Consider the following 17,635-nt stretch of genomic DNA (forward strand, 5'->3'; position numbering starts at 1 on the left):
TAAAAGACTTACAATAAGATGCAGTTCGTTGCCTACCAAGGTTACCCGAACCCTAGCCTTATCTAATTCTTCCTGATCACCAACTTGCTGCAACTGTGGCACTTCTTCAAACAGTTGCTAATCCTCTGGAGATCTCCAAGAACCAGTCAACGAACTCTGCTTTCTCAGCTTCCAGCCTTAGATGGTTCTCATGTGGTCGGTTGGACTAGACTCACATGAGAAACCCTAGCTCTGATACCAAGTAGAAGTTCAGGACTGTTATCAGTCTTGAACCCTAATGGATTTCAGGATCGAAAATAAGAAGAAAGGTAAGAGAAAAGAAGAGGAAGAGGGAGGAGATGCAGTAGAACACAAGAGTTGAAAGGAGGAGCAGAAGCTTCATGTTCTGCCACCACCACTTTAATTAATATTTATAGGTTATGCTCATTATTACATGGAAAGGACAGATCTGCCTTTAGTCTTTACATAACAAATAGAGCAAAAAATAAGACTGAAATAAATAACAACTGAAACAACTAAATAACCAATAGCTAACCCTAGGCAAACTAGAACATCTTCTACCCTACGAACAAAGTGGGATTGTAGCTGTGGGGCCCACACCAGTGTTCTCTACAAAAGGAATGCTAGAATCTTCCAAGAAAAAGGAAGAAGCAGTCAAACCTTAAACGACTGAATTTTGTCCAGGTCTTTACATTGGTTAAAGACTAGAATTATTTAACCATTTTACTTTTTCTGATTGTTGGAAGGATTAGAAGTTGGTAGAAAGTTGTTCCTCCTACAAGGGAAGGGCAGTGATTAGCTGGGTCCCCCCTCCTCTTGGTTCTTTGAAGTTGAACTTTGATTGGAGTAGCTAGGGTAACCCAGGTCCCTCTGGGATGGGAGGTGTACTGAGGAATGAGGCTGGAGAGGTTGTCTTAATCTACTCTGGCCCTTTAGGAGTTGGGAACTCTATCCTGGCAGAACTGCTAGCTGCAATACAAGGAATACTTCTTGCAAAAGAAGTGGACGTGGAACAGCTTCTGATTGAAGGAGACTCTAAGACAGTGGTGGACTGGTTAAATAATCCGGAGGATGTCACTTGGGGCTACAAAAATGAGTTAAAGAAATTCAAATGGCTGACAAGAAATATGTCTATAACAGTACAATGGGTTGGGAGATCAACTAATGCTTTTGCTGATGTCTTGGCAAAACAAGGGATAAATAGGGAAATATTGTTCTGGGCAAAATTGTAACTATTGTTTTAATTTCAACATTCATGTTTTCTTTGTTGTAGTTTGTGTATTTGCTGTTTGGAGAGGCTGCTCCTCGCGCCTCTAAGGGGATCTTCTTGTATCTATTCATTATTTTAATGGAATTGATGTTATTTATCAAAAAAAAATGATATGATCCATAAATAAGGCTTCATAGGAGATCAGACAGCTCATTCTTAAAAAGGAGATATTACCTAGATAGAACAAAACAAAAGAACCCCAAGGTAGGACAATCTAACGAAAATCTCATACACAGAATTATTACCATAAAAAGAAGAATTAAACAGAACATGTCCATGTCATTGGACAACAGAATCATATTGTCTAACTGCTACCAAGTAAAAGAAGCTAAAGAGCATATATCAATAACCATATATAGTTCCATGACTGATTGGTGCTTTAGCCTGACCTTGTGACCAAGCTTAAGCAGGCACTGTGATAAATAATAAATGTGATTCTCCACACCACCAAAGTTGGGGTAGAAGAAGTCAGACACCATTAATATTCTATGTCTTCTTTGTCCATCCATCGCATCTTTGGATATCAAACACCTGATGAACACAAGAAAGCAATAACTAATAAGTAGAAATGTTCTACAAGAGACATATACAGCTAGGGGTGTCAATTTTGGACTGGATTTGATCCAATCTGATCCAGTCCAATGCGAGTCCATTACAAATGGACCAGGTCCAATCCAATGAATATTTTGGACCAGTCCAATTCAATGTCTGGACTGCCCAATCTGTTCAAATTCATTTTAATTTAGATTGGTTTCAACCCAAACCTGGTCAATTGACACTTATATTCTTGTCTTATATCAATGGACAAGATATTGGCTTAATTAATCCATCCCAATCCAATATAAATTTACTACGGACAGACCAAGTCCAATCCAATCTAATAAATATTTTGGACTGGATTGGTCCAATCCAATATGTCTTGTTGGTCCATCCAATCTGTCCAAATTGATTTTGGATTGTATGGGGTCCAGTCCAAAACTGGTCCATTGACACCCTTATATACAGCATCAGCTACTTTTTTATTGATCAGCTATACAGCATCTGCTACTGTGAACAAGAAGAAAAGCCCTAGTAGAAGGATGGTGGTGAGTCAGATAGCATGGTCATAATTGTGTCATTAATCACCAAAAACCTATGAAGTCATGTGTACTCATGGAGTGTTATTTCCACGATCTTTTGATATAACATATTTTTTAATAGTAAAAAGAAAATTTCATTAAATAACAAGAAATGCAGAGAAATGGTGATGAGCTTTCACCAACAAATAAAAATACAAGAGCAAAACTAAAGATTACATCAATAACCAGCACTCTCCATGATAAGTGGAAATTGCTGAAGATGCAAGTTTATCAGTCAAGCACAACCAATTAGTCATACTATTGAATAATCCCAATCATGAAAGAGAAAGGAAAAAATAAGGGGGAGGGTAAGCAAAGTAGTATGTACCTTAATCAGTGACAACTTCCTAGAAGCATGGCAACCATAGTTTTCAAGGCGTCAAGGCGAGGCTAGGCGACCACAGGGTGCCTAGGCGTTGGAATTTTAAAATATTAATTTTCTTGAGTTTTTACTTTATCTATGTTTTTGTAAGCTATTTTATTGGTTTTGTGTGCTAACTAGCAAGCATGTACACTAACTATTAGCTCTATAAATCATTCAAATGAGTATAAAACTATAAATTTCGTATATAGCAAGCATGTACACAGTACACTAACTATACACTAACAAGCAAGCATGTACACTAACTATTAACTGAAAAAATAAATAAATAAGTGCAGTAACTAGGAAGGGAGGAGAGGAGTATAGGGGCGGAAGAAGAAGTATAGGGGATTAGGGGCAGGGAGGAGTATAGACCCCTGTTTTTAAAAAAAAAAAAAAGGAACTGAGAGTCTGAGACTATCGACTGAGAGCAGTCAGGGGCGGAGCCCCTGTTTTTTCAAAAAAAAAAAAAAAAAGGACTGAGACTAGGACTAGCACTGATAACAATCAGGGGCGGAAGAAGAAGATGAAGAAGAAGAATGAGTGGAGCTGTGGAGGAAGGGAGGAGTATAGGGGCGGAGCCCCTGTTTTTTCGTAATAAAAAGCAAAAAATGACTGAAGCTGGGCCGGAAGAAGAAAGAAGAAGAAAAGATTAAGAAGAAGAGAAAAACTTACCTGCTGAAGCAGAGGTGCGATGGAATTGGGCTGGGGAATGAAGTCTTCGGTTCTCCTCCCTCACCAATAACCGAAAAAACCCTTATGCAGGTAACCGAAGAAGAGAGAGAAAAAAAATTGGCTTTCTATTGTTGTCTTAATAATAAAATAATGATAATATGTAACCGGTTTTATTTTAAAAAAATAAAACATGTATGCGCCTAGTATACAAAATCCGGGGCGTTTGGGCGAGACACCCATGGAAAACCGCTGGTCGCCCGCCTAAGTGTTGCCTGGACAACCATAACGGCAACTGAAACAAGATCACATCTCCTCGCCATAAGGAACCGCCCCAGAACCCCCCACAGCACATTCCTGCCATGTATTGACAACATATCCCGGACTGGTACTATCATCGGAAGATGTTTATAATATGCGGCGGATATGTGCTGTGGGACGTTATGAGGCGGAGATGTGAACTCAACTGAAACTTCATTAATCAGTGTTAAGAGAAAGGGAAAAACTAAACAAAATGAAAATAAAAGAGTCAGGTTGACTAAAGGGTATTCTTTTGGTAGGTTTTAACAGTATGCGACGTGGGCAAGGATGTATTCGCACGCGACGGGATTCCGTGTGCGCGAGTTTTTGCTTGCAGGAGATCTGCGCTTTGTTCGCACCTGCTAGATGCACAGGATACAATTGGTGTGGAGTGGTGGAAGGCGGTCTAGAGAATAAGAACATCTTTTAAAAATGAAATGAAATGAAAAAAGAAGGGTCCGGATTCATGAGCTTCCCCGACCCAATCAATTGCTTTTTGTGATGGGTTCAGGCTAGCCCGACCCAAGTTGCATCACTAACCGATTCAGCATGATGACGGACACAGCTCACCATGGAGGCACGGAACAAGAAATTGGCTCTTCAGATTTTTTAGGGTTTCCCGCCTTGAAAAAGCTATACGACTCAATTACATCTGTGAACCAAATGCATTCTATCTCTATTTGTTTTGTATAAATTTCTCTCAGAATTTAGTTGTTTTTTTACCTCGTGAAGAGTTCGAATTCTATGAATTTAAGAACAGAAACTTCAATTCTCGGACGGCCTATATTCTTTTATGGCGGGAAATTTTCATTCCTTGCCTTGTGCAATTGTTAATTGAAAATAGCAAGACGTCGCCAAGAATTCTGCTTCATCCTCGTCCGATGACGATAAATTGTGTCCATCCTCGTTGATGGAGAATGATTTGACACGACCCCTTGAGAAGATGACATATGGACCTGACTCAACACAAGCAATAGCTCAGCACCACAGCCTGACTGCAACTAAGTAACGAGCCCGCAGGACAGCTCGCTACAACGCGAGCTCAAGGTTCCCCAAACTACTAAAAGGGAATACTCCAAGACTATCCCAACTTGCGAGCTAGAGTAACCAACTCGCTCCAACACTTGGGCAGAAAAACTGCCCCAAAGACAATCTTGAGAAGGGTCACCTCGAAGTACCCCTACGAGCTCACTAAAAAGTAGCTCGCGATATGATAACTTGCTACGCGACAAGGGTAGCTCACAACTAAGCAACGCAACACTCTCAGGAAGCTTCTATCTGACAATACCGTACCCGTCAGACTGCACCACGTCTCCAGACTGACAGCGCAGCCCCTGCCCATTCAACAGACTGCACCCACGTCTCTCGACAGATGGTGGCATGTCTGACCTCCCGAGACGTGTCACTCATCCAATTGGGTAGTACCCTGCAACGATCACCTACGTAGCCCTGGCAGATAATAGCTGCGACAGAAGCCCAATGGCGGTTTACGCCTGATTTGATAATAACGCCCCGATAAAAGCCCCTTTGTCGAAAGGCATGGATCTAATTTTTGGATCTTGAATCATCTTACTTGCTCTCGAGCTAATCTTGAACACATTAATCTAGCGCGACCTACACTCTTAACCTCTTTACACTCTTTACTATTTTTCCCCAGCGTTCTAACTTAAGCATTGGAGTGCGCACTACGCTTCGAATTCACGACATCCAACAATGAAGCGGAGTACGAAGCATCGATAGTCGGGCTAGCTCTAGCCAACAAAGTGAAAGTCAAGCATATCATCATCTGCAGAAATTTCCAACTCGTGGTCAATCAAGTCACAGGCGAATACGAAGCTCGCGAACCGACTATGATTGCCTACTTGGTCAAAGTAAGAGAGGCTCTTCTCAACTTCCCATCACACTTCATCAAGCAAGTACCGAGGTCGGATAATGCTGAGGCCAATGCCTCGTCCCGGTTAGCCAGCACTTGTGACAACACCATGAGAGCTGTGTACATAGAGAACCTGCCTCGGCTTAACATTATCAGGGGGGAAGAGGAGGTTGCTCTTGTCGTTCAAGCAGAGTCGAGCTGGATTGACCCGCTCGCGAGCTTCCTGCTACACGGGACCCTCTCTTCAGGTCGCAATGCCGCCAGAAGGGTAGAGCGTCAGGCGGCCAAATACGTCATGATAGACGAACAGCTGTACCAAAAATTCCTACACGCTCCCCTACCTGCGCTGCTTGCGACCTTCAGAAGTCGAGCTTGTATTCCGCGACACTCATGAGGGTCTGTGCGGCAGACACCTGGGGGTAGGGCCCTCGCCCAAAAAGCACTACAACAGGGGTACTATTGGCCAACAATGAAAGTAGACGCTATTGAGTTCGTTTGAAAGTGTGACAAGTGCTAGAAGCATACCAATATCCATCATCAGCCCGCCGCCGACCTCAAGTATCTTACCAACCCGTGGCCTTTCTTACAACGAGGGATCGATATACTCGGACCGTTTCTACCAGCGACAAACCAGAGGAAGTTCCTAGTGGTAGCAATGGATTATTTCACCAAGTGGGTAGAAGTTGAACCTCTCGTAATGATCACAGCCTGAAACGTCCTGAACTTCTTTTGGAAGAACATAGTGTGTCGCTTCGGATTACCTCGGGTACTGATTTCTGATAACGGTAAGCAGTTTGAGGACATTAAATTTCAGAACCGGTGCCAAAACATGGGGATCCAACAGAACTTCACTTCAGTCGCACACCCTCAAGCAAACGGTTAAGCAGAAGTCACGAACAGAGTTATCCTCCGCGGACTAAAGGCACGGTTAGACCGAGCTAAAGAACTGAGGGCGGACCAGCTACCTAGTATCCTATGGGCCTACCGAACCACAGAGAAGACCACCACAGGAGAGACTCCCTTCAACCTCACCTACGGCACCAAAGTAGTCATCCCAACTAAGATCGAGGTTCTCTCGCTACAACTTGAAGCATATGATGACAAAGCAAATGAAGACGAGCTACGTACCAACCTCGACCTATTCGACGAAGTAAGGGACTTCGCATATATCAGGACCGCAACTTACCAACAAAGAGTAGTTCGGTACTATAACGCTAGGGTCAAGAAGCGGAATCTCCGCGTCGGCGACCTGGTCCTTCGTAAAGTTATGGTACCTAAGCCTAGCGTTGGCAAGCTCAGACTAAATTGGGAATGACCTATCGAGTGAAACGAATGCTCGGAGAAGGAACGTACGAGCTCGAAACCCTTGAAGGGTAACAAGTACCTTGGGCATGAAATATTGTCAGCTTAAGGCAGTATTACATGTAACTACTGAGTAGACCGTGAGTAGCTCTCAAAGCCTAAGGGCCAAAATGCCGAGTTAACATGACCTCGGAGCAATAAGACCCAGTTGCCTCTATGGCATGGGCGAACTACTGAGTAGACCTTATGTCACTTTCAAAGCCTAAGGGCCAAAATGCCGAGCTAACATGACATCGGTGCAATAAGACCTAGTTGCCTCTATGGCATGGGCAAACTACAAAGTAGACCATGTGTCACTCTCAGAGCCTAAGAGCCAAAATACCGAGCTAACACGACCTCGATGCAATAAGACCTAGTCGCCTCCATGGTATGGGCAAACACCAAGGGTAGACTATAAGTCACCCCCTCAGCCTAAGGGCTAAAACACTGAGATAACTAAGACATCGGCACCGTGAAAGACTTGGCCGCTTCATTGATAAAGGTGAAGTATGAAGTACTAGAGACGTAAGCAGCTCGGGTCTGAACCCTACGAAGCATAGCTCGTCTTAGTACATCAGTTGAACTCAATAAGGAACAACCTACAAACATATAGTTCGGGCATACACGGTAACTACTTCGTGGTATACTATAAAAATGCCTCAAAACACTAAGGGATAGCTCAGGGTAATAATTATCAAAAAATCATATTTCAAGTTTGTATCTCTAGTAGCTCAAGTGATGAGATCGTATTGGCAAAAAATAAAATAGCACACCATACTTAGCAGACAAAGGAAAAAATTCATTACTATTTCATAAATAAAAATCGAGCTAAAAGCTTAGGAAAGTTTAATAAGAAGTAAAAAGGGCACAACTTCCCAATAAGAAGATTTTTGAAAACCGGGTTCTGGCACTTAGGAACCACCATAAGTCAATCAGAAGAATAAAAAAACAGAAGAGCCGCCAGCCTCAAGGGTCCACCTCCTCCACCTCGTCCTCTGGGGAGTCAGGCTCTTCCTCCTCCGCTTGGTCCACCATCTCGGGAGCGAGGCCCTTCATTGTGATGCCGTTGAGGTTGAGCCCGGAGAACTTCTTCCAGACCAACCAACGACAGAGCTTGAATCAAGAGCGTTACGAGCTCGAGTCATACTCCACTTGGAGGTCGTGATACTCCTGTGAGTCCTTGAAGTCCCAGACTGCCTTAGCCCACTCGACCTCCACCATAGTGTTGAAGTTCCGAGTTTGGTCCAGAAGTGTAGACTCCAAGTCTCGAACCTGTTGGCGAAGGAGCTCCCTCTCCGCTGCCACCCTCGACTCCTCCTCCCTGTAGCGCGCGCTCTCCTCAGAAAGCTTGGCGATCTACGCCTCTTGGTCACGGGCGAGCAGATCCTGGGCCTCGCTCCCCTTGCAAGCTTGAAGGATCTCACCTCGGGCCTGGTCGAGCTTGCCCTGGAGCTTCTGGACGTTGGCCCTCTGATTACGAGCGTCGTTGGAGTGGATGTTGGTTTGGAGGGCCATGGCGTGGATGGTGGAGTTCACCTGCTAACAAGAGACTAAGGTCAGAAAACAGGAAAAGAAAGGAAAGAACGAGAAGAAAGAGAAAATACCACTTACCACCATACAGTGAGAAGCGGCGAGCGCCTTGGGCTCCATCTCCCCCCACCTAGCGACCTCCTCGTGGCAGATCGCCCTTCGTCTCTTCCGCCCAGCCACGAGGTAATCATTGACACCCTCCCAGTTCCCCACCGGGAATTGCGGGTAGGGGAATGGGCGGGAAGGCCCAGGAGGAAACAACCCTTGCCTTGGGAGAAACAAAGTTTGGCTCTGCATACTCAAACTCAGTGCCCCCAAAAGTGGAAGCTCGGTTAGGACGTGACCTCTTCACCTTACGCTTTTGGTTGCTGGAAAGAAGGCGGTGCGCGTCAACACTAGACATGATGGTTGCCAAAAAACCACAAGGTATTAGTCCAGTAAAAAAAGAATATATGTGTGTGTGTGTGTGTGTATTTTTACAAGGCACTACGCGACCTAAAAGGCAACCTACCTGGACTTAGGCCAGCCTGCGCGAAGTTTTCCTCGGTAAAGTAGTATGAACAAAGAAGGCCTACTGCTGCCCAAGACAACAGTGTTTTCCGAGTTTCAGGGTCCAACTCGACCCCAGAATCCTGGATGGTAGCCCTCCAAGAAGTTGGGAAGGGCCACCCCTCGGGGTTACGAACCACAAAATAGTCTTGCTTCCAGGCCGGAATCCTGTTCGGCAGCTCATGCAAAAACTTGAAGCTGCGACGGGGAGAAAAGTAGTAGGAACGCCTTTCTGGAGGCGCTTCGGGAGTAGCATTCTTGATGTAGAGAATGGAAAAAAAGATATTAAGATCAAGGGGAAGACAATACTCATAGCACAGATAAATAGTCCCAATTACATTCTGGATGGCATTGGGATGGAGCTAGTCAATGGTGACGTTGAAATGATTCAACACCTCCACTACTAGAGGGTGCAGAGGAAGATGTAGGCCAGCCTCAAGCTGTTCCTGGAAAATCACTATGTCATTGGGACCATGCTCCCAGGAAAAGTTACTGGAGGGGAGACTGTAGATGAGGTCCCCGGGAAGGTTAAAGTAGTGAACTAGAGATCTAAGTCTCTCCATTGTTATAGAGGAGGGACCGAAGGTGTTGGGCTCTCTGCCCCAAAAAGCAGAAGTCACATCGCTGGAGGCCTCCTGAGCCTCTGAAGCCTGCTCCCAAGCTCTCCCTGACATGATTGACAGAATGATTAGACACCGGAAAAAATGAAACGATGTGAACAGGAGAAGAGCTCGGGCAGACTAGATGGATGCGCGACCTCAGAATCCGAAGACAAAGCAAGTTAGCATGAAAGAAAATGAGGCCTAGGGGGCCCTCCTATTTATAACCACTGTGCCCCTAGATCAACGACCCAAATTGAGACAAATCTGACGGTCCACAGTCAAGCTGACTGCACGCCTTTTGAAACTGGAATGTGATTGACTGCACGTCTCCCTTGATTGAGGTAATGATGGTTGCACGACATCCGGAGTTAAGAGCCGTTTCAGCGTGTTTCTCGGTATTCGAAAAGTCAGAAATCCCCTGATTCCCACGCACACATTTAGTGCGAGCAGTCAATCAAGTTTGAACTTCGGTCAAATCCACCCGTCACACTTCATGAATTTCTCGTGCTAAGGTAGCACTCTTAGCCTGAGGAGTGGGGGGCAATTGATGGAGGATGATTTGACCCGACCCCTTGAGACGATGACACGTGGACCTGACTTAGCACGAGCAATAGCTCAGCACCACAGCCTGAATGCGACTAAGTAACGAGCTCGCGGGACAGCTTGCTACGTCATAGCTCGCTATAGAGGAGCTCACTACAACGCGAGCTCAAGGTCCCCCCGAGCTACTGAAAGGGAATACTCCAAGACTATCCCAGCTCGCGAGCTAGGGTAACTAGCTCGTTCCAACACTTAGGCAGAAAAAACTGCCCCAAAGACAATCTTGAGAAGGGTCACCTCGAAGTACCCCTAGGAGCTCGATACAAAGTAGCTCGCGACAGGATAGCTTGCTATGCGACAGAGTAGCTCGCGACTAAGCAACACGACACGTCTCTAGACTGACGACGCAGTCCCTACCCATTCAACAGATTGTACCCACATCTCTCGACAGATGGTGGAGTGCTTGTCCTCCTGGGACGTGTCACTCATCCAATTGGGTAGTACCCTACAACGGTCACCTACGTAGCCCTGGCAAATAACGGCTGCGACAGAAGCCTAGTGGCGGTTACGCCTCATTTGACAAGAACGCCCCTATAAAAGCCCCTTTGTCGAAAGGGATGGATCTGATTTTTGGATCTTGAATCATATTACTTGCTCTCGATCTAATCTTGAACACTCACTGATCTAGCGTGACCTACACTCTTAGCCTCTTTACACTCTTTACTATTTTTTCCCCAACGTTCTAACTTAAGCATCGGAGTATTCCCACCGGAAATTCTTCACCGTCTTCTTCTCAGGTGTCATCCATTGCCAGTTAGAAGTTAGTGAGCAGCCAGTTAGGAGTGCCTGGATTGCGAAGCATCACTCGTATTTTCAGAAATGCTTGCAAGAGATACATTAGCACGCGGCGGGATTCCCTTTGCGAGAGTTTTTACTTACAAGAGATCCGCGCTTTGTTTGCACCTGGTAGGCGTGGGTTCATCACCAGATGCACGGAATACAATCGGTGCCGGAGCGGTGGAAGGCGGTCTGAACTCTACAATGTATCATATTCGTAAATCGTAACATCTTTAAAAATATAATGGATGAAAAAAATGGTCCGGATTCATGAGCTTCAACCCGACCCAATAAACTGCTTTTTGTGATGGGTTCAGGCTAGCCCGACCCAAGTAGAATCCCTAACGGAACGGATTCAACGACGATGACGACGAACAGAGCTCGCCACGGAGCAAACAAATTGGCTCTTCAGATTTTTTAGGGTTTCCCGCCCTAAAAAATGCCATACGACTCAATTACATCAGTGTGAACCAAAATACATTCTATCCCTATTTGTTTTGTATAAATTTCTCTCAGAATCCCGTTGCTTTTTACCTCGTGAAGAGTTCGATGTCGATGGATTTAAGAACAAAAGCTTCAATTCTCGAACGACCTACGTTCTTTTATGGCGGGAAGTCTTCATTCTTTGCTTTATGCAATCGTCAACTGAGAATCTCAGCCCGGACGTCGCCAAGAATTCTGCTTCATCCTCGTCCGATGACGATAAATTGCGTCCATCCTCATATTCTCAGAAATGCCTGCAAGTCGAAGTTCCCGGAGGATGAGGTGATCAACGGTAGCGTCCATTTGGATTCTGTGATAAGAGAAAAGGACACCGGGAAAGTGGGAGGCTCTGCCGATGTCAAGTTAGAGTTTTATGAGGTGTTGGTCAAGCGTGGATTTTTGTTAGTCGTTATGGTTTGTGGGGCTTTTGTGATTGGGTGCCAAAGAGTTTTTGCAATGGAAGGGGCTCTGAGTGCGGGTTACAGAACATTTGGACAGGGTGGGATGTTACTTCGGGATGTGTGGCCGAAATTATTACAGGGTTTATGTCTCTTTAAAGAACAAGGCTTGATTTTGGCTGTGCTTTTGGGTCTTTCTGCATTCTTTTCCATGGCGGAGACCTCAATAACGACGCTATGGCCTTGGAAGGTATGCAAGTCGCAAATATGGAGTTAGTATTATTATTTTTTTCGTTGTCCAACTTGGTGTTCATAGATCATGAAAATTGGGCCGTTTTACCATGAGAGAAGTACGGATCCATGCCTGAAAATGTACCTAAGTGCACAAACGCATGATGGAAGCAATGACATTGCTGAGACACTGATCCCTCCTAGAAATAACAAACAAGAGAAACCTAAAGCTCTTACATTTCTGGTAGTCTAACCAATGAAGCTGTGAATTTACGAGTTATTGAATATTCTTGGGAGATGATAATGAATTAATGATAGACAAAATCAAATTATGATTAGCCTACTGATCTGGTGGTAATGACATTGCTGAGATGCCAGTGGTTTGGTATGAACTCTTTGACAACTTTATTATTACTTTTATTTAATGGCATTTGAAGGATCCCGTGCAATATGTATATAACTAGATTATAGGAATCATTTCAATGGAATCCCATCTCCATTTTGGAGTTAAAACCAGCATATTGGTCTGTGATATGCTTTAAGCTTTGGTGAAATCTTTATGATAATACCCATTTGACTTGTGCTCCAAGTCTCCAACTACTCCGATATTCTTTTCACATATTTATTGCAGATATACAAGAGGAAAACTAAGGGAATGGGTGAGCCATATATAAAGGCAAAAACAGGAGAAACCATTGGCTCAGATTAATTCAGAAAAACCAGTTGGAAAACAAGAAGTGTTCCTAGCGGAGGAATATAATGCTTTCAGAAATCTTTGTTTTTTCTAATTTCATCCAGTCTGATCTCTTGGTCTTTTTAGTCTTATTTGTCATCCAAGTATTACATGAAGTGCTTAGTGGTTCTTTGGAGGAAGTAGTTTAAAAAAGGGCCATTACCCAAGTCCCAGTGTTGATTCCAGCTATCTGGGGTCTTGGGAGGGGTGGATTGAATACAGACCTAAACCTAACCATTTGCATTTTTCCTTATGAAGTGGCCAGTCCTAGACTTGAACCTTTATTCTCATGCTTGTCAGCCTGAGATTTTACCATTGCACAAAGAAACTACCCTTCTTTGGAGGAACTTAATAGTGGTTCTTAATATGTATAATTGTATATCATGAAAAGGACATGGAATATATGCCTTTGAAGATTCATAGATATCCCTTCCCCCCATTCTATCTTGGCATCAGAGGAAGTTGGTAATTATGGTACCTGGATGACTAAGCATGTTCAACATACTCGTATTAAGCACTACTCTATGGTGAATGAATAACTATAAACTTCACCTGGTACCAGCATATTAAACAGTAAATTAATGTTCAATTATCCAAAAACATACTGTGTATTTTGAGAAATGAAATTCTAAATCCATGTTACTCTTACTAGCTGTGTGGGTTTATATATCTAGGCATCTTAGGTCATTAGTAATTCTTACTGTGTTTACCCTGAAATGGACTTCAAGTTGATGGCTTCAAAGATTATTTGGTTCTTCATGTGGAAAAGAGGAAATAATTCCATGAACAGGTTGAAATCACAATGGATAAATTTATATTGGCTTTAACTACAGTATCATGTTCTGAAACAAATGGAATTGATAACTAGGGGCATGTTTGGTACCATTGCCATTTTCTCAGGAAATGTTATGCCTGGGAAATTGTCAAAGTAGCAGTGGGATCTGTGCACATTTTTTATTATTTTTATGGCAGCTAGGTACCATTAGGCATCATATAGTCTAAAAAGTAAAAACATTGGCACCATTGCAAGAAACTTCATTTTGGCGTTCCTTGCAAAGGTAGCTTTCACATAACGCGAGGTGTTTAAAATAAGAGTTTTATAAACACCTTAATCAAACAAGAATAGTAGGTGCTTAAAGTATCATGCCTACATGGTGCTAATGTTGCATAAACAGCAATGGTATCAAACAGCTACTAGATATTTTCCTCAGCAAGCAAAAGGGAAAAGCAGGACTTTATTCTGAACCAAATGATGCAGAAGGAAAAAAAAAAGAATACTAAGGAAAGAACACAATCAAATTCAGAGAAATGTTTCCAGATGGATGCATTTATGTCATGTAATCACATACAAATATACAATGCCATCAAGCATTGGAAAAATAGTAAAGATTAAGCATCTAATAGCATATCCAATTTGGGGGCCCCAGGCTTGTGGATGGATTTGTATCTAAGGTGAATTAGATCAGTTAGAAGAGTTGGAAGCCATGGTCTTCATTGTATTCCTTTCAATGGCCCCTATTAGAAAGACATTACTAACTCAAAATTCATTGCTTGAATATTTTATTTATTTATGTCAAGGTTTTTCTATTTGTTTGTCTAATAGACATCTAGCTTCAAGAATCTGGTAATCACATTAATTATCTAAGCTTTGCATCTGTGGTTTTTTAATCAGGTTCGTGAATTGGCTGAGAAAGAGCCTGAAAATGGTGTTTTCAGAATGCTTCGCAGTGATGTTACACGGTTCCTGACAACAATTCTTATTGGCACAACGTACTCCCTTTTAATTTTCATATTTACATTTTTATTAATGAAAATCCTTTGAAATGTTCAATTCAACCTTGGTTTTTTATGGTTGTCTTTATTATATATACTCAGTGTGGTTAACATTGGAGCAACTGCGTTAGTCACAGAGGCAGCAACAGCCATTTTTGGTGAAGCTGGTGTCAGTGCAGCAACTGGAGTTATGACTGTATGTAACGTCTTCTTCTTTTGATTGATGACAACTCAAAATATACAAGTGCATGTTACTAATCAATCACAAAAAAAAGTTTACACTACTAAAATGGATTGAACTTCTGGTGCATGCATTCTTGAATGGACATGGGCAACACTTCTAAATTTGAAGATATTATGAAACTGCTTCCTTTTCCTCCCAAGACTGGTCTTGTGCCTGGTCTTGGGCTTCAGTTTGATGGTCTCTATTTTTGTCAAGCCTTGAGTTTACCATGTTGGAAAAAGTAGGTTGAAAATTTTTGATTAGTCAATGCCTTTCTTATTTATCACTTTTTTTGATAGGTAAATTTTGTTGGTTAAAAAATAAAGTGTAATAGGCAGTTTCTATGCTACTGAAAAGTTATAGCACCTAAGTGTTTTAACTAATAAAAAACCGCTTCTTCTAGAGTAAAAGACAGGGTAAGGATGGTTTAGAAACCTCCAGAAGGCAATGGGGTAAAACTGAACTTTGATGGAAGCTCTTTTGAAAACCTGGGCATGGCAGGAATAGGAAGTGTATTCAGGGACTCTCAAAGCAGGATATTAGCACTATATTCAGAGCCTATTGGAATGGGAGTCTCTTTAAATTCTGAACTGATGGTGTTGCTACAGGGTCTAAGATTAGCAAAACAGTTGGGCTATAGACAGGTGGAGGTGGAAGGGGACTCAAAGCTAATTATTTCCTTGGTAAGTTGCAATATACACACCCCCTGGACTCTCAGACATGCATTTAGGGAAGTGGGAAGTATTGCAAAGGACCTTAACGTTGACTTCAAGTGGGTGAGAAGGACAGCAAATGGGATGGCTGATGCCCTTGCCAAACAAGGGGTTTCAAGGCAGCAACTCTTTTGGGCTACTATATAATTCTGTTCTAGAGTTGGGTGGACAGTCCTATTAATTGAATGTATTAGCTCCATTTATCGTTTTAATAAACTTCTTTTCTGCTGCCAAAAAAAAACATTAATAAAAAACTGCTTTTTTATCGGTAAGTTCAAAAGTTGATCCTGGAAGGAAATAGAAAGGGTGGGAGAGAAGACTTGATGCAGAACCACCACCTGTTACAAGAAAGTTGAAGAAGAAAGAAGACAAGAAGAGAAGGAAGAGAGGAAGTTTGAAAGATGAAAGCTTTCTATTTTTCAGAAAACATAATGTCATATAACCCTAACATAATGTGTATTTGTATTTATAAGAAACCTAGAATTGAAAGTTACAATTAAGTGCTTACCAAATATGAAAGTTCACTTAAAACCCCACCAAATATGAAAATTACAAATAGCCCCCTAACTAAGAAGAAATTTTACAATTAAACCCAAACTGTGCATTAATCCAAGTAACTCTAAGCTAATGCCGTCTATGCTTAAAATAAGTACGAATTCTTTGTGGTGCTTCGGTCTCAAAGTGATCTCCATCAATTCTCCTTGGTGGAAAAGAACTCTCCTCAGGAGAGGTAAGGGAATGATACTGCTCCAATATATCTGGGTCTAGGTGATGAAGTTCCTCCTCTAAAATCCAAGTAGCATCGGTGTTAGGGTGGCCTTTCCATTTCACAAGATAACGCTGAAAACCACCTAGCCTGGAGGTGACAACCTCATCTTGGAGAGTACTCTCAATCTGCTCGGCATGTGAAGACTGAACTCGTGGTAGAATGGGTATGGGAACTGAAGGTGAAGCAGTGCTGGTTGTGGGCACACTTGCAGGTAGAGTAGGAGGCTCGAAGGTGCCTTGATAAGGAAGCAAATCCTCCACATTGAAAGTTGAGTTAATTCCCATATCCAAAGGTAAATCAAGTTCATATGCATTAGGCCCTATCTTTCAGATGATGCAAAATGGGCCTTTGGCTCAGGCATATAACTTTTTAAAGGAGTATTTTGGATAACGCTCGGGATGCACACGAACCATGACATAATCTCCTTCAGTGAATTCTTGATTTCTGCGATGTGCATTTGCAGCAAGTCTATAGTTTTCATTACTCAAAGCAATTTTTCATTTTATACTGGCATGCAAATCATGGATATGTTGGGCAAAAGAATTAGCAGAAGCAGAAGTACGAGCATCAAGAGGCAAGAGAACAAGGTTGTAGTTGTTCAAGACTGCTATCGGTCTTGAGCACTAATAAATTTCAAGTTCGAAAAAGGAGAAAGAATAGAGGAAGGAGGAGAAAGAGTAGAGAGAGAGCAGTAGAACACAAGATTTGAAAGGAAGGACAGAATCACAATCATCTGCCGCCGCCACTTTATTTAATATTTATAAGTTATGCTCATTACATGGAAAGGACATATCTGCCCTTAGTCTTTACATAACAAATAGAGCAAAATAAGACTGAAACAAATAACAACTGAAACAACTAAATGACCAACAGCTGACCTTAGGAAGACTAGAACACCTTCTACCCTACGAACACAGTGGGACCGTAGCTGTGGGGCCCACATCAGTATTCTCTACACTCCTCAAGTTGGGAATAAATGTTTATCATTCCCAACTTGGATAGATCCGCCTCTAGCTTCTTCCGTGGTACAACTTTGGTGAGGATATCTGCCAGCTGCATGTTGGAGGTGATGTATGGGAGACACACTTCTTGTGATGAGACCCTCTCTCGTACAAAATGTCGATCAACTTCAATATGTTTAGTTCTGTCATGTTGTACCGGGTTGTGTGCTATATTAATAGCCGCTTGATTATCACAATACAACATCAGGGGCTTCTCATACTCAATACCCAACTCCTCAAGTAGTGATCTCAGCCAAAGAATTTCAGCCACTCCGTTAGCCATTGACCTGTATTCAGCTTCAGCACTAGATCGGGAGA

General features: G+C 42.7%; 2 protein-coding genes across 11 annotated transcripts in view; one reads left to right on the plus strand and one right to left on the minus strand.

Annotated features, from left to right (window-relative positions):
• Positions 1-4,124, minus strand: part of SETH2 (UDP-Glycosyltransferase superfamily protein) — a 31,704-nt gene extending 27,580 nt beyond the window's left edge. For 2 of the 4 annotated variants that reach the window (XM_088964291.1, XM_088964289.1), the window contains exons 1-3: positions 3,425-4,124; positions 2,717-2,797; positions 1,660-1,801 (exon numbers count right to left, since the gene is read on the minus strand). In XM_088964291.1, coding sequence (XP_088820417.1) covers positions 1,660-1,779 — 120 coding nt within the window. In that variant the 5' untranslated portion in view covers positions 1,780-1,801; positions 2,717-2,797; positions 3,425-4,124. The remainder of the gene's footprint in view (positions 1-1,659; positions 1,802-2,716; positions 2,798-3,424) is intronic. The other 2 variants (XM_088964292.1, XM_088964290.1) reach the window with 1 other exon arrangement.
• A 7,006-nt stretch (positions 4,125-11,130) lies between these two features.
• Positions 11,131-17,635, plus strand: part of LOC148875104 (putative DUF21 domain-containing protein At3g13070, chloroplastic) — a 77,215-nt gene continuing 70,710 nt past the window's right edge. For 4 of the 7 annotated variants that reach the window (XR_016105240.1, XM_088965368.1, XM_088965370.1 and 1 more), the window contains exons 1-3: positions 11,383-12,124; positions 14,511-14,608; positions 14,714-14,807. Coding sequence is in view for 5 of the 7 variants with exons in the window: in XM_088965368.1 (XP_088821494.1) it covers positions 11,543-12,124; positions 14,511-14,608; positions 14,714-14,807 (774 nt within the window). In the remaining 2 variants the exon portion in view is untranslated. Of the gene's footprint in view, positions 12,125-14,510; positions 14,609-14,713; positions 14,808-17,635 lie in introns of all 7 variants that reach the window. The other 3 variants (XR_016105241.1, XM_088965371.1, XM_088965367.1) reach the window with 2 other exon arrangements.

This window comes from Nelumbo lutea, chromosome 1 (assembly GCF_056320005.1).
Source record: "Nelumbo lutea isolate HS-2025 chromosome 1, American lotus-T2T, whole genome shotgun sequence".
Classification (NCBI taxonomy): domain Eukaryota; kingdom Viridiplantae; phylum Streptophyta; class Magnoliopsida; order Proteales; family Nelumbonaceae; genus Nelumbo; species Nelumbo lutea.